General features: G+C 37.3%; 1 protein-coding gene across 2 annotated transcripts in view; it reads right to left on the bottom strand.

The window, feature by feature from the left end:
* The window catches only part of DYNC2H1 (dynein cytoplasmic 2 heavy chain 1), a 395,032-nt gene that overhangs the window by 250,315 nt on the left and 121,379 nt on the right, over positions 1–23,338 (bottom strand). For both annotated transcript variants that reach the window (XM_024975702.2, XM_024975701.2), the window contains exons 52-55: positions 22,777–22,919; positions 16,725–16,809; positions 15,087–15,241; positions 13,227–13,364 (exon numbers count right to left, since the gene is read on the bottom strand). In XM_024975702.2, the coding sequence (XP_024831470.1) occupies positions 13,227–13,364; positions 15,087–15,241; positions 16,725–16,809; positions 22,777–22,919 (521 nt within the window). The remainder of the gene's footprint in view (positions 1–13,226; positions 13,365–15,086; positions 15,242–16,724; positions 16,810–22,776; positions 22,920–23,338) is intronic.

The raw sequence follows: 23,338 nt of genomic DNA on the forward strand, positions 1-23,338 counted from the left end.
GGTATTCCCATCTCTTTCAGAACTGTCCACAGTTTATTGTGATCCACACAGTCAAAGGCTTTGGCACAGTCAATAAAGCAGAAATAGATGTCTTCTGGAACTCTCTTGCTTTTTCGATGATCCAGGGGATATTGGCAATTTGATCTCTGGTTCCTCTGCCTTTTCTAAAACCAGCTTGAACATGTATGTATGTATAAAATAAATGTATGTATGTATAAATAAAAATAAATAAAATACAATAAATAAAATAAATGTTATGTATAAAATAATAAAATAACAAACGGAAATGTCATATATTTATCATTACTAACTTATAATACAAAATGCCGAGTTATTTTTCTAGGTCTAACCTAGGTAATCTAGTTAGCCACAGTCTTAGAACCTCTCTTCCCAGAACAGCCCAGAGAAAAGAGTAGCACAGCACACAATGTATCTTAACAATATTCACTAGTTTGGAAGTACACAGGCCCACAGAGTACTGAGTATTTTCCTTTGTTAATATACAGCTATCAATGATATTATGCTTTATGGAGTTTTTACTGTTTTTCAAATTACTAGTTAAAGGTTAAGTAATCCAAAAGTGTTCCAATTGCAACAACAGAAGTTAGAAGAATATGAAACAAAGCTTTCAACTTCCTGAAAGGAAAAAAACAATATATATTTTTATAATAAAAATGACTAGCTGCTTCAGATAAGTGTTTATATTACTTTGTTTCTAAAATTCCTTGAGAAAAAAAAATATGCTAAAGTTTTACAGTATAAAAATTAAATTGATTTTCTGATCTGTTACTTCCAGGCCAGGTAGTCCATAAATGTATATTGTAAACACTGAATGTGAACATAATCATCAGTTATCTAAAAATACTATTGCTTCTGAAGATTTTCCATCTGCCAACGAATTAATTTTGCCATGCCGGGTGAAAACTTTTTGCTTATGCCATCAGTTTAGCCCAGATCATCCTCTTGTGAAGTTCACAGACAATAAACTTCCTTTCCATGCTCACACAGCTTTGGTGCATAAGAATTATTCTTTAACTAAGTATAAAGCAATCATGTAAGAAAAAATAATAATAAGACATGTTCAAGAAAAAGACACCTTCATGAAATTCCCCCTGAGGGCTAGTTGCAGATGCTGCAACAATGAAACCACAACGGGCACTACTGCCTAAAGGAAACATCTAGAGATTGTTTTACATCTCCTGAGAAACAATATAATAAAGATGAAAAACTGAATAGGAGGGTTAAAAGATAAACTTTAAGAAATTTTAAAGAAAGCAGAACAAATATAAAGTGAAAAAATATAAGAAAGTTAGAGAACCAGACTAGTAAGCCCAAAGCCCAAATAAGAATTCTAATAACCAAGAACAGAGAAATAAAGGAAAAGGAATTATCAATAAAATAATTTAAGGAAATTTCCCAGAACTGAAGGAGGCAAATTGTTAGGTAGTAAGAACTCATACTGGACACAGTGGATGAAAATAAACCTAAACCAAGGCAAATCACTGTAACTTTAGAACAATGAAAACCAAGAACTGAAAGACTCTGAAGGAAAAAAAAAAAAACAAACACAAAAAAAGGTTATCCAAACACAGATCAGAGATTAAAATAGTGTTTTAATCACCAACAATGGAAGCTAGGAGAAAACTGAACAATGCCCTCAAAACCTAAACAAAACATAAATATTCCACCCTAGAATACTATTCCTAGCACACAACCAACCAACCAAGAACACAGCAGAACATTCATATACGCAAGACCTCAAAACTTATCTTCCATGTACCCTTTCTCCAGAAGCTTCTGGGGCCAGGCTCCAGACATGAGGCAGTAGACCAAGACGGGAAAGAAAGAGCGCAGGACAGCAACTGAGACCAGGCAGAGAAGGAAGCAAGCCACAGGTCTTCAGGAAGAATGCTACAGGGGCTGAGGAAAACTATAACACAGCTGAGGCTTGGGGAAGTCTTCACAGAATATTTAGAACATACTTTTAAATAGGCAATTTGTGGAGTCATATTACCACTTCCATTCCCAACTACCAGAAGTCAGGGAAAAAAAGGTTATTCGTCTGAGAAATCAAGTCAAAGAAGCTCAAGATTTGGAATTACCAGGCCGAGGACCACAAAGCTAAGGTCGAGAACAAGATTTTCATACAAAAAACAAGGGCATCACATTTCCTTGCTGATTAATGATGTTGAGTATCTTTTCATATATTTGTGAAACACATGACCCCTTTATATAAGTATGTTTTCATGAAAGGCCAGTGCAAATCTTTTGCCTATTTGCAAACTGAATTGTTCGTTTTATTAGTATTGACTTGCAATCATTTCTGTACATGTTGGAAACAAGTTTTTTTTTTATCAAATATACATTTGTCAATACTTTCTCCTAGTCTGTGACATGCCTTTTCATTTTCTTTTTTAATTTCTATGAGGTTCAAGTTCTCATTTATTTTCCTCTTCTACTTTGTTATCATATCTAAGAAATCCCTGCTTTACCCAACATCATAAACATTTTCTCCCTAATTTTCTTCTGAAGTTTTATAATTTTATGCTGTACATTTAGGTCTATGTTTCATGTCAAGTTATTTTTCATACATCTGAGGTTTTTTTCCTCTCTTCATGGATATCTAAATATTCCAGTACCATTTGTTAAAAGGATCATCCTTTCCACATTTAAATGATACTGTTGTATGAAATTAATTGACCATGTATGTGTAACTCTGTTTCTGGATTTCACAGTGTTCCAGTAATCACTATGCTTACCATTACACCAGTGTTACCCTACCTTGACTACTGTAGATTTATAGTAAGTCTTTGTATCATAATAAGCCCTCCAACTTTGTTACTTTTAAGACTTCTATGCCATTTACTTTTATTGAGATATATACACCAGTCTGAAAAAACACTGAAATTAATTTAAATAAAAGAGGCATTAGACTTGTGAGAAATGCTGGGCTGGAAGAAGCATAAGCTGGAATCAAGATTGCCGGGAGAAATATCAATAACCTCAGATATGCAGATGACACCACCCTTATGGCAGAAAGTGAAGAGGAACTAAAAAGCCTCTTGATGAAGGTGAAAGAGGAGAGTGAAAAAGTTGGCTTAAAGCTCAACATTCAGAAAATGAGGATCATGGCATCCGGTCCCATCACTTCACGGGAAATAGATGGGGAAACAGTGTCAGACTTCATTTTTTGGGGCTCCAAAATCACTGCAGATGGTGACTGCAGCCATGAAAGTAAAAGACACTTACTCCTTGGAAGGAAAGTTATGACCAACCTAGATAGCATATTCAAAAGCAGAGACATTACTAGACAGACAACAAAGGTCTGTCTAGTCAAGGCTATGGTTTTTCCTGTGGTCATGTATGGATGTGAGAGTTGGACTGTGAAGAAGGGTGAGTGCCGAAGAATTGATGCTTTTGAACTGTGGCGTTGGAGAAGACTCTTGAGAGTCCCTTGGACTGCAAGGAGATCCAACCAGTCCATTTTGAAGGAGATCAGCCCTGGGATTTCTTTGGAAGCAATGATGCTAAAGCTGAAACTCCAGTACTTTGGCCACCTCATGCAAAGAGTTGACTCATTGGAGAAGACGATGCTGGGAGGGACTGGGGGCAGGAGGAGAAGGGGACGACAGAGGATGAGATGGCTGGATGGCATCACTGACTCGATGGACGTGAGTCTGAGTGAACTCCGGGAGTTGGTGATGGACAGGGAGGCCTGGTGTGCTGCGATTCATGGGGTCACAAAGAGTCGGACACAACTGAGTGACTGAACTGAAATGAAGGTTAACATCACCCACATGGACATGGTGAAACATATTTAAGACACAATCATGGATGTAAAACTAACAGAATTTAAGGATTCTTTAGATGCATGGATTAAGGGAACAGAGTGAGTGAGCGAGTGAAATTCGCTCAGTCGTGTCCGACTCTTTGCGACCCCATAGACTATACAGTCCACGGAATTCTCCAGGCCAGAATACTGGAGTGGGTAGCCTTTCCCTTCTCCAGGGGATTTTCCCAACCCAGGGATTGAAGCCAGGTCTCCCTCATTGCAGGCAGATTCTTTACCAGCTGAGCTATCAGGGAACAGAAGTCTAACACAATTTATAAATTCTGTTTTGAACAATTAGCTATATTGTAGTGCCATAACTAAAAAAAAGGAATACAGGAAAGGAAATAATTAGTTTTGAACCTGTTTTGAGTTGTAAGGCTTATAAGACTTTCAAGAAGATGTATCTAACAGATTATTGATGATCTGAGTCTGAAGCTCAGAGGAGGAATAGGGTTGAAGGACAAAAAATTATGGACTTAGTGGTAGTGAGTAAGTAATCAGTGCCAAAAAACAAGGTAATGGGCAGAAGCATACAGAAAAGGTAGGCAAATGTGAAAGAATACCCTGGCAAGGGAGAACAAGATGGCAGAGGAATAGGTGGACGTGGAGTATATCTCTCTCCATGGATACATCAGGAACACACCTTCAGACACAGAAGTGCATGCAGAACACAGGCTGAGAGCAGACAGGAGTACCTGACCAGCGGAAAAGAATATATAGAACCACACAGAACTCGGTAGGATGAAGGAACTACGGCGAAAAACAGGAGTGTTAGTAGGACTGGACCTGCCCTCAGCGGGTGGGGGGACTGAAGCAGGAGTCTGATCCCCACGTCGGGACAACTGTCTGGGTTAGAGGAGAAACATTTAAGGCTGAGAGTGAAACAGCTGATCTGTGGCAGCCTAAATGGAATGAGAATCAGACAGTCCTTGCCACAGCCATACACACTCTGGACAGGAATGCAGGTCCCCTAGAAGGCGCAGCAGCTGGGAGCTGGAGTTTAGGGATTGTGGAGCAATCCCAGGGTGAGGGCTGCTGTTGACTGTAGAGAGACGGATCCAGGGGATGTGAGGGAGGAAACTGTAGAGGAAAGCCAGGCAGCCACGGAAGCAAGGTGATACTGCTGAGTCATGCATAGGGGGTGAAGCCATCACCATAGCCTCTCTCCCCCGACACACCAGCATCAGCAGCTGAACAATACAGAGGCTGGCCCATCAATCGCCTGATGGCCTGAACTAAGTGCTCCTTTAAGTGCCTGACCCGTCAATCTACAGAGCAGTACCCTAGCCAAGGGGGGCCCTCTATGTGCTTGACGCCCTGAAAAACAGAGAAGGACCCCAGGCAAGGGAGCCCTCTAAGTGCCTGAATAGGCAAAGCTATGGAGAAAGACTGGCCAAAGAGGCCTTCTGATCTTCAGCTACAAGAGGCATGAAAAAAGACTCTGACAGGGCCATAACTCCTGCAGCTGAGGCAGCCCATGTCCCTGCACACTTGGTGCTGCCAGGGTCCCCACAAGCCAAGCAGCTGTGCCAACTTCACGTTCAACCCTCACTAGGGCAGAGCTGCCACAGGCAATAAAAAGTCTTGCGTCTATGCACACAGGGTCACTTGGGTCCTGTCCAACTCTGCAACACTGTAAACTGTGGCCTGCCAGGCTTCTCTGTCAGGAGGGTTCTCCAGGCAAGAATACTGGAGCATGTTGGCGAATACTGGTTACCATACCCTTCTAGGGCACTATATTTCCTGCTGCACTAGCCGCCAATTCCCTGGTGCTGCCAAAACCCCCACGACCTAAGCAGCTGCACCAGCTCCACACCTGGCCCTCACAGGGGCAAACCCAAGTCCTCCAGGGCAGCCTCAGGAGCAAACCCCAGTGGACAACCCACATGCAGAGGTGGAGATAAAACCACAATTGAAACCCAAGGGCAGTGTGGCTAAGGAAGAAGACCCCAAACCTTCCCAACCAGCTGTACAAGCTGCAGATTAAATCCACACAATCAAATAGGTAGACTCTGTCTATGTTAAATATAAAAGGCCACTGAGAGCTCCCACAAAAGAAAACACACTAGTTATGATAGCTGTGGACATTACAGGCAAGAATATACAGAATTAGGACCAGATTAGAACCTGAGCTAACCCCACAGCAGGTCCAGAGACCAGCACAGCATTGGAGGGCATCCTAGGGAGGTGAGGTGGTCTGTGAGTCCCAGCAAGGTAAAGGACTCTGACAGCAGTGACTCCAGAAAACCATTTATTATTTTTATGTTTTCACTGTTCTGTAGAAGCATTCAGATGTTTTTTTCCTTTTTTATTCCTTGTTTTATGCTCCCCTCTGATATAGTTGTCGATTTTATTGGCACTAGGAAATCTAATTAAGTTTCTGAGATTTTTTTTTTTTTCTCAGTCACATATTTTATTGTTGTTATAAACCACTGGCTCTATGTTGGGCTTTTGTAGTTCTGTGGACATTTTTTTTCTTTTCTTTATAATTTTCATTTTTAACTTTTTAAACCTATTCTTATTTTTTCTACATTTATTCCTTTGTTTGCTTTTCCTACTGTTCTTTTCCCCTTGCAGTTAATCTTTAATGTATATAAACCTTTATATACCTCTATTTAACTTTGCATATCTATTCTTTCTTTCCTTTCCTCTCAACATATTTTTTAGTTTTATTTTCACTACTTTATTCCCCAACTGGTACCTTGCTTTACTTTTGTGTTTCAGTTTGTGCTTTACTCAGTTTTGTTGCTAACTGGTAGAAATAACTTTTGGTTTCCTTTGTTCTCCAGGTCAATCTATTGTACTTCAATCTATTGTACTTTATTTTTGTTGGATTGTTTTGATTTTGCTTATGGGTATATATGTATATGTGTATATTTAGTCACACTTTCTAATATCATCAACATCTGCCTCTACATTGGGCTTTTGCCCAAAACTGTGGAGTTTTCCATTTTTTTCCTTTTTTTCTTTTGTCTTCTTTTCTCTTTTATATAATTTTAATTTTTTATTTTTAAAACCTATTATATTTTTTCTCCACTTATTCCCTTGTCTTTCCTACTATTCTTTTCCCCTTGCAGTTAATCTTTAAAGTATATAAATCTTCTTTATCTACCTATATTTAACTTTGCATATCAATTCTTTCTTTCTTCTCTTTCTTTCCTCTCAACATATTATTGTTTTGTTTTGTTTTTCCATTTGGCACCATACTTTAGTTTTGTTTCCCAGTTTGTGCTATAGTTAGTTTTGTTCTTAACTGGTAAATATAATTTTTTATCTCCTTTGTTTGCTGGATCAATCTACTGTACTTTATTTTTGTTGGACTGTTTTGACTTTGCTCATGGGTGTATATGGATATGTGCATAATTCCATTATTTTAATTATTATTTGCCTGATTTCTAACTACCATTTGTCTGGGGTTATTCTTTGGTTTCTTGTTTTGGAGTATTTGTTTTAATCTCACTTAATGCCATAACAAACCACATATTCCTGACCAGATATCAAGCCCTGAGCCTTTGGAGTGGGAACACTGAATCCAAGATTCTGGACTACCAGAGAACTAACCCTAGGGAGTATCAGATAGTGAAAACTCACACAAAGGAAATGACTTGAATACAAGACCCAGCATCACCCAACCACCAAGAGCATCCTGTGCAGGACACCTCATCTACACAACAAACAAAACAAAAATACAAACCCAATAATCACCATACAGGATTACCATCTCTCTCAGCCTTGCCCATCAGAGGAAAAACAAACAAACAAAACAATTCAGCACAAATCTCGCCCTGTACAAAGCTTACACAAATCACTGAACCAACCTTAGAAAGGCTGAAATCAAGAAGAAGAAAGAAATCAACCTTGAAGACTGGGAAAAGGTGACTTCAAACACAATAATTAAAAAGAAAATAATGAAAAGGCAGAAAAATACTACATACAAATGAAGGAACAAAAGAGAAGCACAGAAATCTAAATAAATAAAGAGGAAATAGGCAAACTACCTGAAAAAAATTTCAGAATAATGATAGTAAAGATGATCAAAAACCTTGAACACAAAATGGAGAAAATGCAAGAATCAATTAACAAAGACCTAGAAGGATTAAAGAATAAACATACAAACAACACAATTACTGAAATTAAAAATACTCTAGAAGGAACCAACAGCAGAAAATCTGAAGCAGAAGAATGAATCAGTGAGCTGGAAGATAAAATGGTGGAAATAACTTCTGAAGAGCAGAATAAAGTAAAAGGACTGAAGTAAAATGACTGAATAAAGTGAAAAGAACTGAAGATAGTCTCAGAGACCTCTGGGACAATATCAAACACACCAACATTCAAAATATAGGGGTCCCAGAAGAAGAAGAGAAAAACAAAGTATATGAGAAAATTTTTGAAGAGATGATAGTTGAAAATGTCCCCAACATGGAAAAGGAAATAGTCAATCAAGTCCCAGAGGCACAAAGAATCCAACACAGGATAAACTCAAGGAGAAACATGTCAAGACACATACTAATCAAAGTAACAAAGACTAAACACAAAGAAAGAATATTAAAAGCAGCAAGGGAAAAGCAACAAGTAACATACAATGGAAACCCCAGACACTTAAAAGCTGAATATTCAGCAGAAACTCTGCAGGCCAAAAGGAATGGCAGGATGTACTTAAAGTACTGAAAGGGAAAAATCTACAACCAAGATTACTGTACCCAGTAAGGATCACATTCAAAACTGATGGAGAAATAAAAACTTTTCAGACAAGCAAAAGTTAAGAGAATTCAGTACCAAAACCAGCTTTGCAACAAATGTTAAAGGGACATATGTAGTCAGGAAATACACAAGAAGAAAAAGATCTACAAAAACAAACTTCAAACAATTAAGAAAATGGCAATAGGAACATATATATCAGTAATTTCTTAAATATAAACTGTTTAAATGTTCCAACCAAAAGACACAGACTGGCTGAATGGATACAAAGACAAGACCCATATATATACTGTCTTCAAAAAACCCACTTCAGACTTAAAGACACATATAGACTGAAAGTGAGAGGAGGGGAAAATATATTCCATGCAAATGGGAAGCAAAAGAAAACCGGAATAGCAATCCTCATATCAGACAAACTAGACCTTAAAATAAAGATTACAAGAAATAAGGAAGGACACTACATAATGATCAAGGGATCAATCTAAGAGGAAGACACAACAACTGTAAATAACTATGCACCCAACACAGGAGCACCTCAATACCTAAGACAAACACTAACAGATAAAAAAGGAGAAACTGACAATAACACAATAACAGTAGGAGACTTTAACCCCATTCACATCAATGGACAGATCATCAAAACAGAAAATTAATAAGGAAACACAAGTCTTCAATGATATATGAGACAAAAGGAATCTCATTGATATCTTCAGGACATTCCATCCAAATGTAGAAGAATATACCTTTTCCTAAAGTGCACATAGAATATTCTCCAGGATAGACCACATCTTGGGTCACAAATCAAAGCTCAGTAAATTTAAGAAAACTGAAATTGTATCAGGCATCTTCTCCTACCACAACGCTATGAGACTAGATATCAATTACAAGAAAAAAAACTGTTTAAGAAACACAAACACATGAAGATAAACAACACGTTTCTAAATAACCAACAGGTTACTGAAGAAATCAATAGGGAAATCAAAAAATTTCTAAAACAAATGACAATGAAACATGACAACTCAAAACCTATGGGATGCAGCAAAATATTTCTAAGAGGGAAGTTTATAGCACTACAATCTTACCTCAAGAAACAAGAAAAACATCGAACAGACAACTTAACTTTACACCTAAAACAACTGGAAAAACAAAGACAAAACAAAAATTAGTAGAAGGAGTGAAATCATAAAGATCCGAGCAGGAATAAATGAAAACAAATGAAAGAAACAATAGTAAAGATTTATAAAACTAAAAGCTGGTTCTTTGAGAAGATAAACAAAATTGACAAACATTTCGACAAGACTCATCAAGAAGAGAGAAGAATCAACAAAATTAGAAATGAAAAAAGAGAGGTTACAACAGACAATGCAGAAATACAAAGGATTATAAGAGACTATCAAGAACAAATATATGGCAATAAAATGGATAACCTGGAAGAAACGGACAGATTCTTAGAAAAATTCAATCTTCCCAGACTGAACCAGAAAGAAATAGAAACTATGAACAACCCAATTAAAAGCACTGAAATCGAAGTTGTGATCAAATCTCTCTCCAAAGACAAAAGCCCAGGAACAGATGGCTTCACAGGTGAATTCTATCAAACATTTAGAGACGAGCTAATGCCGATCTTTCTAAAACTCTTTGAAAAAACTGCAGGGGAAGGAACACTTTCGAACTCATTCTATGAGGCCACCATCACCCTGATACCAAAACCAGACAATGACAACACAGAAAAAGAAAACTGCAGGCCAATATCACTGGTGAACACAGATGCAAAATTCCTCAGCAAAAGTTTAGCAAACAAAATTCAGCAACACATCAAAAACCTCATACACCATGATCAAGTTGGGTTTATTCCAGGGATGCAAGGACTCTTCAATATATGCAAATCAATCAATGTGATATACTATATTAAATGGAATGATAAAAATCATATAATAATCTCAACAGATGCAGAAAAAGCCTTTGACAAAATTCAGCACCCATTTATGATTAAAACTCTTCAAAAAAAAAGGGCACAGAAGGAACCTACCTCAATATAGTAAAGGCCATATAGGATAAGCCTACAGCAAACATTATTCTCAATGGTGACAAACTGAAAGCATTCCTCCTAAAATCAGGAACAAGACAAGGGTGTCCATTTTCACTACTATTATTCAACATAGTTCTGGAAGTCCTAGCTACAGCAATCAGAGAAAAAAAAGAAATAAGAGGAATCCAGATCAGAAAAGAAGTAAATCTCTCACTGTCTGCAGATGACATGATACTGTACATAGAAAACCCTAAAGATACTATCAGAAAATTACTACAGCTAATCAGTGAATTTCACAGTGTTTCAGGAAACAAAATCAATACACAGAAATCACTTACATTTCTATATACCAACAATGAAAAATCAGAAAGAGAAATTAAGCACTCAATATGATTCACCATTACAACAAAAAACAAATATCTAGGAATAAACTTACCTAAGGAGACAACAGAAATGTTCACAGACAATTATAAGACACTGATGAAAGAAATCAAAGATGATAAGAACAGATGGAGAGATATTCCATGTTCCTGGGTAAGAAGAATCAATACTGTGAAAATGATTATACTACCAAATGCTATCTACAGATTCAATGCAATACCTTTCAAATTACCAATGGCATTTTTCACAAAATGCCTAAAAACAAAAAATTTCACATTTCATATGAAAACACAAAAGATCCTGAATAGCCAAAGAAATCTTAAGAAATAATGGAGCTGGAGAAATCAACATTCCTGACTTCAGATTATACTAAAAAGCTACATTCATCAATACAGTATAACAGAAACAGAAATATAGATCAATGGAACAGCTACATGTAAAACTGGACAGCTATATGTAAAAGAATGAAATTAAAACACTTCCTAACACCATACACAAAGATAAACTCAAAATGGATTAAAGACCTAAATGTAAGACCAGAAACTGTAAAACTCTTAGAGGAAAACACAAGCAGAACACTCGATGACATAAATCAAAGCAAGATCCTCTATGACCCACCTCCTAAAGTAATGGAAATAAAAACAAAAGTAAACAAGTGGGACCTGATTAAATGTAAAAGCTTTTGCACAGCAAAGGAAACTATAAGCAAGGTGAAAGACAACCCTCAGGCTGAGAGAAAATAATAGCAAATGAAACAACTGACAAAAGATTAATTTCCAAAATATAAAAGCAGCTCATACAACTCAATACCAGAAAAACAAACAACCCAATCAAAAAGTGGGAAAAAGGCCTAAACATATTTCTCCAAAGAAGATATACAGATGGCTAACAAACAAATGGAAAGATGCTTAACATGGCTTATTATTAGAGAAATGCAAACCAAAATTACAATGAGATATCACCTCACACCAGTCAGAATGTCCATCATCAGAAAGTCTACAAAGAATAAATGCTGGAGAAGGTGTGCAGAAAAGGGAACGCTCTTGCATTGTTGGTGGGAATGCAAATTAATACAGCCCCTATGGAAGATGGTATGGAGATTCCTTAAAAACTCAGGAATAAAACCACCATATGACCCAGCAATCCCACTCCCTGAAGAAACCAAATTGATAAAGACTCGTATCCCATTGTTCATTGCAGCACTATTTACAATAGCTGGAACATGGAAGCAACCTAGATGCCCATCAAAAGATGAATGCATAAAGAAGTTGTGGTACATATACACAATGGAATATTCAGCCATAAAAAGGAACGAATTTTAGTCAGTTCTAATGAGGTGAATGAACCTAGAACCTATTATACAGAGTGAAGTGAGTCAGAAAGAGAAAGATGAATATCGTATTCTAACACACATATGAGGAATCGAGAAAAATGGTACTGAAGAATTTACTTACAGCAATGGAGAAGGAGACATAGAGAATAGACTTATGGACACGGGGAGAGGGAAGGAGAGGGTGAGATGTAGGGAAAGAGTAATGTGGAAACTTACATTTCCACATTTAAATAGATAGCCAATGGGAATTTGCTGTATGGCTCAGGAAACTCAAACAGGGCTCTGTATCTACCTAGAGGGAAGGGATGGTTCAAAAGGGAGGGGATATATGTGTACCTATGGCTGATTCATGTTGAGGTTTGACAGAAAACAGCAAAATTCTGTAAAGCAAGTATCCTTCAATTAAAAAATAATTTTTTTTAAAAAAAGAATACCCTGGCAATAAAGAATGTAGAGAAATCTCTCTTGCGATGGTTCAACCAAAGTAAGGCAATGTAAAAAGAAGATACAATCAAAATATTAAAAATATCATGCAAGTATAAACAGAATGAATAAAGACATTTTATAAATCCTTAGAATATAAAAAACAGGCTTGAAGCCTGAAGGAGATAATATTAAGAAAAATAAAAGAAAATATTAACTAACAGAGGGTAAACAAAAGCAGTTACAGACAAATCTATACCAATCAAAATGTTTATACTTTTGTATTTTATAGGATTTAGATAAATTAGCGTATGAGCAACTGAGGAGACTACAGTTGTGATTTTAAACAATATGGGAAAATAATACACTCTTTCCAAAAGTTCAAGTACACAATACTATCAGTCATTTCAATACAGACAAGCAATACTTTTTAAATCCACTTGAGTAAAATCGTTATTTTTCAGTGAACGACAACCAGGTATAAATGGCCTTCCTATTGTTTGCATCTCTGTGCTTCCTCTAAATGTTACCTGCATTGATACTGTGATCTCTTGAAGAGCAGCATCTGCTTCATCTTGCTTAGTTTTAAGTAATACACTTTGTTCTCCAGCTGTTCTGTTCAATTCAGCCACAAGAGCTTTAGCTTCATTTAGTTTTGATACACCAGCCTACATTAATAGAAGAGACCGACAATATTAAAAGAATAAGAATGTTATATACATAAGGGTAAACAAAGTCTGTAAGAATGAATGAAAAAAATACAAATGTGTACAAATACCACATCTGCAAGTGAACTTGGGTTTTTTCTTATTGCTCATTATAACAATTTAGTCAACTGTTTATCCATTAAGATGTAAAAAAAGACTTCACAAAGGCTTTAGAGAAAAATGGATCTTAAAGCATCACAGTAAAGCTGAATACATTAACACATATTAATTAGCTTAACCAGTGGGGTTTTACTCAACTGCATTAGACAGGAAAGAAAATAGAAAAAAAAAAAAACAGTAAACCTTTCTAATTTTTCAGTCTCATTAATTGAACAAAAGCACCTCAGGGACCACTCTTTTTATACTGGACATGCCTTGGTTTTGCTTGTCTATTATCCAACTATTTTACAAGAGACTGCCTTACATAGGGTGCTGATTAGCAATCACTCCAAATGCTTCGGCTATTCTTTGGGCAGGGTGGCGGGGCGGGAGTGGTGACCCTGGTCTGGCCATTAGAACACTCCATTCCACTGTCCATCAATAATCCAAGGAATGAACATGAAAAATATTCTCTCTGTTCTTCAATACAATTGCATTTTTGTCACAAAACAAATCAGAAGAAAGATAGCAATGGCAAAAAAAGGGAATGTAAACTTGGTGGCTCAGACAGTAAAGCTTCTGCCTACAATGTGGGAGACCTGGTTCGATCCCTAGGTCGGGAAAATCCCCTGGAGAAGAAAATGGCAACCCACTCCAGTACTCTTGCCTGGAAAATCCCTTGGACCGAGGAGCCTGGTAGGCTACAGTCCATGGGGTCGCAAAGAGTCGGACACGACTGAGCGACTTCACTTCACTTCACTTCAAACAGTATTTATTGAGCACAGCACAGAGGACAGGCATCATGCTGGTTCTTGACATTAGCATTTTATCTAATGTACACACGACAATGACCCAATAAAGCTATAACTCAGGAAATTTATTTACCTCAAATACAACAGAGAACTAAATCAGGAAATTAACTCTCCAAAGCATGTGCAGTTAGTGGCTTAATATAAATGAAAGTAAATCAGTAGAAAGAAGGATAAAGATAACTCTGTCAATTAATGTTCCTGGTTTCCTACCCTTACAAAGGGAAGCAAGAACTCTGGACAAGGAATGCTCTCTGACAGAATCTGAGGCTAGCATTCTAACAGCGCACTTAAGCTGAAGCTCTACAATAATAGAAATACAAAGAGTTCCAAATGTACTAAGTGACATAAATAAGAATATAATAAATTATACATAATAATGAAATATATATAATAAAGTATACTTTTAAGAATGTTTATAAAATATAATTATATAGTCTACTATAAAACATAATATTATATATTATATTTTAATTAATAATAGGCATGTCTGATTTCTAAAATAAGTTCATGTGAAAAAGACATTTAAAGCCAGCACAATAAGCTATCAAAAGCTATCAAAAGCACACAAATAACATGCGTGGTGAAGAAAAGAAATAATTATTCAACCAAAAAAAATACAAAACCATTACTATAATCCAGTGGGCAATACAGATAGGTGAGACAGTTTTCCAGGATATTTAATACAGTACAATATTTATTTATGGCATTGTGATTTACATAATCCTTGTCCCCTACACATAAATAAAATAACTTTAGATCACCAATAATGTACCTGCAAATGACTTTGTCTTTTTAATAATTCCTCTTTCTTGCTGCTACTAATGGCAGAATACACACGTAAAAAGGTCATGTATCGGCTTGGTGTAGCACCATATGCTTTACAAGACTCATGGATTAATAAAAAAGATTTTAGAAACTCAGGATCAACTAGAAAGAGAAAAAAAACGACAATGTAAGTATAGTCCATTAAGAATTACAGAAAATAAACTTAACTATCTTTTTCTACTCAATGAAATTATGAAATAATATATTTGCTTAAAGGTGAACAGTTATTCCTAGGTATCCATGCATAGCTTCCATTTTTCTTATTAATTTGCATTATTTTCTCCCGTGGTCTCTACACTTCAACTGTATGTATATACCTTTCCCTGTATTTCCCCTGACAAGTTTTATTGCTGCAAGAAAGATAAATCTACAGTTTCCCATGTCAATTAATTGGGACTACGTAACATGTAGTCTGAAAGTAAGCGTACTAAAAGCTGTATGAGTGGAAAAGATATACCAAACCAAATAACACCTATCCCCTCCTATGTACATGGGAAGAAACAGGGCTTCAAAAGTCAAAAAATTAAGAACAAGCTCTCGTTAGATTCAATATACACATGTGTGCTCAGTCGCTCAGTCATGTTCAACTCTTTGCAAACCCATGGACAGTAGTAGCCCACCAGGCTCCTCTGTCCATGGAATTTTCCAGGTAAGAATATTGGATTGGGCTGCCATTTTCTCTCCAGGGAATCTCCTGACCCAGGGATCAAACCCACATCACCTATACCGGCTGGCAGATTCTTTATTACTTGAGCCACCTGGGAAGCCGATATATACACGACCAAACACAATTATCTCCCTCTTTGTTGTCTCAACCTATTCCCGTCTGTATTCTCTACCCAAGTGAACAAAATCAACTTCTAATAAATTTTTCCAAGCAGAACCCTGAGAAATATTCTTGCATCCTTCTTCTTCCTTGCATACAGCAGCCATTATATAACCAAATCCTCTTTAGATTACCTCCTGCTGCTGCTGCTAAGTCGCTTCAGTCGTGTCCGACTCTGGGAGACCCCATAGACGGGAGCCCACCAGGCTCCCCCGTCCCTGGGATTCTCCAGGCAAGAATACTGGAGTGGGTTGCCATTTCCTTCTCCAATGCATGAAAGTGAAAAGTGAAAGGGAAGTCACTCAGTCGTGTCTGACTCTTAGAGACCCCATGGACTGCAGCCCACCAGGCTCCTCCATCCATGGGATTTTCCAGGCAAGAGTACTGGAGTAGGGTGCCATTGCCTTCTCTGAGATTACCTCCTAATACCGCCCAAGTCCATTCCTTCCTCTTAGATTAGAAGGCACAGCCTTCTATACTGGTCTATAGAACCCCTGTTTCTCTGTACACCATTCTATTTCTAATATCTGAAAAAACAGGTGGATGCAGAGACTTCTCTTTCTAAAACAAGACTCTCGTTACATCTCTAACAAAAACTTGTCAATTATCCCAAATCACTAAGAAGTCAGAATCCAAATTCCTTCTGTAACAGGACATGGAAGGCTCTTCATTACTGACCCTGATTACCTTACGACATTAGAAAACGGCAATTATTTCATCAATAACAACCAGGTAAAATCAATTTCATCAAAATACTACCTGATTTCTTTTTCTTTTCTTCTTTTCTTTTTTTGTCACTATATCTTTCATCACCACCCATTTCACTGAGTAACATTTCAGGTATCTAAAACAGGAAGAGCATTTCTTTAAACTTCAATTCAGTATGAAAAAAGTTTTAGTAAATTCAGTATCAGAGGTATAAAAACACTTAACACAACACATAAAAAGTATCAGTTGGACTTTTCTTCTAGGATTCCTTCCAGACTAAGAAAAAAAAAAATAGTACATCAGTCTTCAGAAAACATTTCCTAGTTGATACTTTTGACACATGTATCAACCATTGACTGGAAATTAATAGCACACAGGAAAAGCTTCAGCATCTCACTTGAAAAATGATTAGACTTTATGAAATGAAGAAAATAACCATTTTGATTGAATTAGAGAATAATCACAGATACCATTTAAAATCACAAAGTAATAAAATTAAATGTTTTATTTGGTATCAAACTACTAAAATGCCTTCATGACATAAAGGAACAGGAAGGATTCTTAGATTTCTTAAATGAGAAATAAGGAAATAAATGAATAAATAAAAATAATTTCATAATTAATTAATCATAATTAATCAAAATAAATGAAAATAATTCATAATTGATATCAACATAATTGATAATGCTAAAAACTATTGTGTAGTCATGGCAAGATTTTTGCCACTATCACAAATAAGAAAATTAAGTAATGAACAGATATTAAACTATATTAAAAAAATTTTAAACCCTATTTCTGGGGAACAAAAACTAAGTAGAACTCCAAAATTTTAAAATTAAACCAAAAACCTCCAACTTATTTCACCTGATACAGTTCACATGCCTAATAAGAACAAGTGCAAGTAATCCAGGTAATTAGGTCAAAAAGCATCTTTTTCTTCTCAGACTGAACAAAACATTAAGACAGAAGATCCCTTAACTAGTGGAGAGTTTGAAAGTGCCATGATTCTTGAGCCAAAGAATATTTTTTTTTCTCAAATACTTTCACTGATTTCTGAAAATATACTGAAGCAACTGAGAGAATATTTTAAACACACACTTTTAAATCAACGAACATTTCTTTGGAAACTCACTTTCTTTAAAATACTCTATCCCTTAGGTCAGTTAGCTTGATTGTGCTAATCATTTCACAACATAAAATAAACAAAAACATGATGTACACCTTAAACACATATAATTTTTATGTGTCAATTATACCTCAATAAAGCTGGGAAGGGTGGGAAAGAATCTATCCCTAAATAATATACCACGTTAGGAAAGTTTTCTTGCCTGGTTTCAACCACATTCCACTTTGCTTCCACTCTACCTCCCAGGAGATAAAAACAGCACTTTGGAGTTGAATGAGTATATTAACACTATTCATTCTTACTAATACCTTGACCTCTCAATTCCTTGAATTCTCCTCCTTCTGTTATCTATCACCTTTTCCCCAGCCATTCTCCCCTACCATGTCAAATGGTCACATCCTAATACCTTGTCATTAACAATAACTGCAATCATTTTATAATCTCCCTTGCAAACATCCCCCTCTTTTACCATTACATTCCTGTCTAACCAGCTCATTCCTTTTGCAATGCAAATAAGCCTCAAATTTCACCAAGACCTGCAGTTTATTCATTCAACAACCTTGATACTGTCATCCACCGTCTTCCTACCATAACTCCTCAGCTTCCTTGGCCTTCCCCTACTTTGTCGTACTCAGTCAGTCAGTCATTTCAGTTGCTCAGTCGTGTCCAACTCTTTGCAACCCCATGGACTGCAGCACGCCAGGCTTCCCTGCCCATCACCAACTCTTGGAGCTTGCTCAAACTCATGTCCATTGAATTGGTGATGCCATCCAACCATCTCATCCTCTGTCACCCCCTTCTCCTCCTGCCTTTCCCAGCATCAGGGTCTTTTCCAATGAGTCAGTTCTTCACATCAGGTGACCAAAGTATTGGAGCTTGAGCTTCAACATCAGTCCTTCCAATGAATATTCAGGACTGATTTCTTTAGGATGGACTGGTTGCATCTCCTTGTAGTTCAAGAGTAGTTAGTTGAACTACTACTGTAGTTAAAGAGACTCTCAAGAGTCTTCCCCAACATCACATTTAAAGTGTCAATTCTTCTACGCTCAGCTTTCTTTTTATAGTCCAACTCTCACATCCATACATGACTACTGGAAAAACCATAGCTTTGACTAGACGGACCTTTGTTGGCAAAGTAATGTCTCTGCTTTTTAATATGCCGTCTAGGTTTGTCATAGCTTTTTCTTCCAAGGAGCAAATTTCTTTTAATTTCATGGCTAGAGTCACCACCTGCAGTGATTTTGGAGCCCCCAAAAATAAAGTCTCTCACGGTTTCCATTGTTTCCCCAACTATTTGCCATGAAGTAATGGGACCGGACACCATGATCTTAGCTTTTTGAATGCTGAGTTTTAAGCCAGCTTTTTCACTCTCCTCTTTCACTTTCATCAAGAGGCTCTTTAGTTCCTCTTCACTTTCTGCCATAAGGGTGGTGCCATCTGCATATCTGAGGTCATTAATATTTCTCCCAGCAATCTTGATTCCAGCTTGTGCTTCATCCAGCCTGGCATTTTGCATGATGTAATCTGCATATAAGTTAAATAAGCAGGGTGACAATATACAGCCTTGATGTACTCCTTTCCCTATTTGGAACCAGTCTGTTGTTCCATGTCCAGTTCTAACTGTTGCTTCCTGACCTGCGTTCAGATTTCTCAGGAGGCAGGTCAGGTGGTCTGGTAATCCCATCTCTTGAAGAATTTTCCACAGCTTATTGTGATTTACAGTCAAAGGCTTTGGCGTAATCAGTAAAAAGAAGTAGATGTTTTTCTGGAACTCTCTTGCTTTTTTGATGATCCAGCAGACATTGGCAATTTGATCTCTGGTTCCTCTGCCTTTTCTAAATCCAGCTTGTACATCTGGAAGTTCACAGTTCATGTACTGCTGAAGCCTCACCTGGAGAATTTTGAGCATTACTTTGCTAGCATGTGAGATGAGTGCAATTGTGTGGTAGTTTGAACATTCTTTGGCACACACTCAAGTAGCAAAGCAAAGCCCCAATCCTGCTTAAATGCAGGTCACCACTATTGCAGGTCTGTAACCCTGAGTGCACACGTGACTGGAGAAAAAGCACACTGAATGGCCTCAGCTGAACTTTACAATCCTTAGCCTCATGTGAACCCATAATGCTATCTAGCTATATCATATTCCATTCTCCTAAGCCTTTCACTCCTTCCCTCTTCCAAAACACTATTTTGCACATCCTCTTACATCTCTTCAAGATTCCAAAATCTCTTCCCTCAACTTTTCTCTCAAGTGATTAATCTTAGTTCCGATTTCACTCGGAAAACAGAAACAACCAGAAATGTCTAAAACTTCCCAATGCTACTCCTGCCCACATGCTTTACGCAGACCCCTGTACTCTGCTTCCTTTCCTGTTGCTACAGATGACGCTTCCGTTCTCCAAGAAAAGTGAAGTGACAGTCACTCTGTTGTGTCCGACTCTTTGTGACCCCATGGACTATACAGTCCGTGGAATTCTCCAGGCCAGAATACTGGAGTAGGTAGCCTTTTCCTTCTCCAGGAGATCTTCCCAACCCAGGGATCAGAACCCAGGTCTCCTGCATTGCAGGCAAATTCTTTACCAGCTGAGCCACAGGGAAGCCCAAAGGCTTGTCCTCAATCCTTTCATTTGTGTAATAGGCCCACATGGTGTCTAGACCCAAGGACATTGCTCCAGCAATTCCTGCTCTTTCATATAAAATATATGTTTTGTTTCCTTTCTTGCATTCCCAACGGCATATGAGTATGCTCCAGTTTATCCCATCTTAAAAAAATTTTTTTAAAGAAAAAAACTATTTTATTCCCACTTCCTACAGTTACTGATCCATTTTTATCTTCCACTTTATAACAAAATTCTTCAAAAGAGGTGACTATATTCACTCTCCACTCTTCTCATTCTTTCTAAAACACATTTCATTACAGTATTTTTTTTCCACTACTAACTGAAACTGCTTCATTAAAGTCACTAAGGGACACAAGTTGCTAAACCTAATGATCACTTTCCAGCCCTCATGGACTTCCATGTGTTCACCCTTCCTTGCTCCTTCAGAATGCTGTTTTCACTTGGCTTCCAGGCTTCACTTGTACTCACAACTCCTGTTTTCCTATTTCCCTAGCGGTTCCTTCTCAGTATCCTTTGCTGGTTCTTGTTCATCTCAGCCTCTTAATGCTGAAAGTGCCCCAGAGGTCAGCCTTTGGATATCTCCGCTTTCTGCCAACATTCAATCCTTTAGTAGGATTTGTTCTCAAAGCTTTAAATGCCACTTAAACTCTGATAATTCCGACAATTTTGCCTGTATGCCTGACCTTTTCCCCTGAACTTCTCAATCTTCCAACTCGGATGTCCGACACACCTCATATTTAATAGATCTAAAACTGAAAGCTTCATCTTCTCTTCTCAAAATGTTCCTCTCATAGTCTCCCTTCAACTGACAGGTATTCCAGTCTTTCCAGGAGCTCAAGCCAACAGACTGGCAGGTATCCTCAACTCCTCGCTTCCCCTAATAACTTATTACAATCTGTCAGCAAACCCTATCATTTCTACTGTAAAACATACCGAGTATCTACCAGTTCTCACCACCTCTACCACTATATCCTGAGACAAGTCATCCTTGTCTCTCTCCAAGATTACTTCAATAGCTTTATAACTGCTTCCTCCTGGTCTTCTACAGTCTATTTTCAAACAGAAGGCAGTGTAATCCCATAAAACATCAGAACAGTTTTGCTCCCAAGCCTCCAAGGAGTCCCTTACTGGTTTCCAGAAAAGTTGAAATCCTTATAATAGCATCCAAAGCCCCACCCTAACTGTTCTCTTAATCCCCCAACCTCATCTGCAACTACTCTCTGCCTTGATCACTCTGTTACAAATGAACTGGCCCTCAAATCACCAGGCCTACTCTCATCTCAGATTCTTCCTGTAGAAAGCTTTCCCTCCAAATATCCCCCAAAATAATGTAAACTCCATGAGGCAGGGACTTGTGTCTCTCTTTTCTCTGCTATATCCCCAGTATATAAAAGAGTGACACATATTAAGTATCCAATAATTACTGCTTCTTAATGAATACCTCTTGTTCATGTAGCCTCTTCAGACTGGAATAACTTTCCTCTATCTACTTACTAAAATCTATTTAAAGGATCATCTCAACTGTAAAATGTTGTCTATTATCTCAAATTGCGCTTCCTTCTCTGAATCATGATAGGCAATAGTTTGCACATCTACTATACAAAAATAAATCAATGATTGGAAATATGAGCATCATTCAAGGAGACAATATTGAAAATTATTATTTATTCAAATGAAGCAATGTAAAAGGCTTCCAGTTGAGATAGTTTTTGAGTTCACACTTTAAACTCATACCCCTCCAAACATATATCATAACAATGACAGATTTTTTTAAAAGGCACCTAAATTTTAATTGAAACAACTGCTAAAATTATTGCTGTGATATTTAATCATAAGCTAGTCTATAATGGACTAAGTAATTAAATTTATAAAAATTTTTAAATATAATAAACATCTCTGTGGTCCTTAATTAAGAACATAATCTTACACATAAAATTTTGTAGTCAACTAATCTGTCAAGTACAAGAGTATGAAGAAAAGACAGTTATTTTCAAATATATGAGAGATGCTCAGCGCCACAATTAAGGATTACAATAAACACCAAGGGTAAATTGTAACAATTAGTAACTTTAAAAAGAAACTGAAAGTGAAAGTGAAGTCGCTCCATCGTGTCTGATTCTTTGCGACCCCATGGACTGCAGCCTAACAGGCTCCTCCATCCATGGGATTTTCCAGCCAAGAATACTGGAGTGGGTTGCCATTTCCTTCTCCAGAGATCTTCCCAACCCAGGGATTGAACCCGGGTCTCCCACATTGTAGGCAGATGCTTTACCATCTGAGCCACCAGGGAAGTCCTTGGTGTCTTAAAAAGAAAATGTGCTTATTTTTTATTTCCGTATTTAAACATTAAACTTACTTTCTTCATACTGCTATCTGACCAAGCCTCCATCCACAACACCTGGCACTTCTTATGCAAAGCAGGATTGCTCTCACAGTTTATTATGAAGTTTAAATTTGCAGAATCCATTATCAAAACAATATGCAAGTTTTGTTGCACTCCTAAAAAAATAGGATAAATAGAGTCATGGAATATTACAATAACAATATTTGAAGAAATCCATACATGGTCTGGTTTTATGAAATTAAAATTTTCTGAAACTGGATGGCAGAAGCTCTTTAACAAAAGAGCAAGCTATGAAACAGAGTTATACTCTAAGTGAAAAATCTGCCTGCAATGCAGGAGACGAGATTCATGATCGATCCCCCGCTTGGGAAGATACCCTGGAGAAGGAAACAGCAACCCATTCCACTATTCTCACCTGAAAAACCCCATGGACAGAGAAGCGCGGCAGGCTATAGTCCAAAGGGTCACAAAGAGTTGCACACGACTGAACGGATAAGCACGCCTGCAATGCGCATATATGTGCTATGTTTGTGCAAGGTGGGATAAAATATCCCCAAAAGATATGATATTGCTG

The sequence above is a fragment of the Bos taurus genome, chromosome 15 (genome assembly GCF_002263795.3).
Source record: "Bos taurus isolate L1 Dominette 01449 registration number 42190680 breed Hereford chromosome 15, ARS-UCD2.0, whole genome shotgun sequence".
Taxonomy (NCBI): Eukaryota; Metazoa; Chordata; class Mammalia; order Artiodactyla; family Bovidae; genus Bos; species Bos taurus.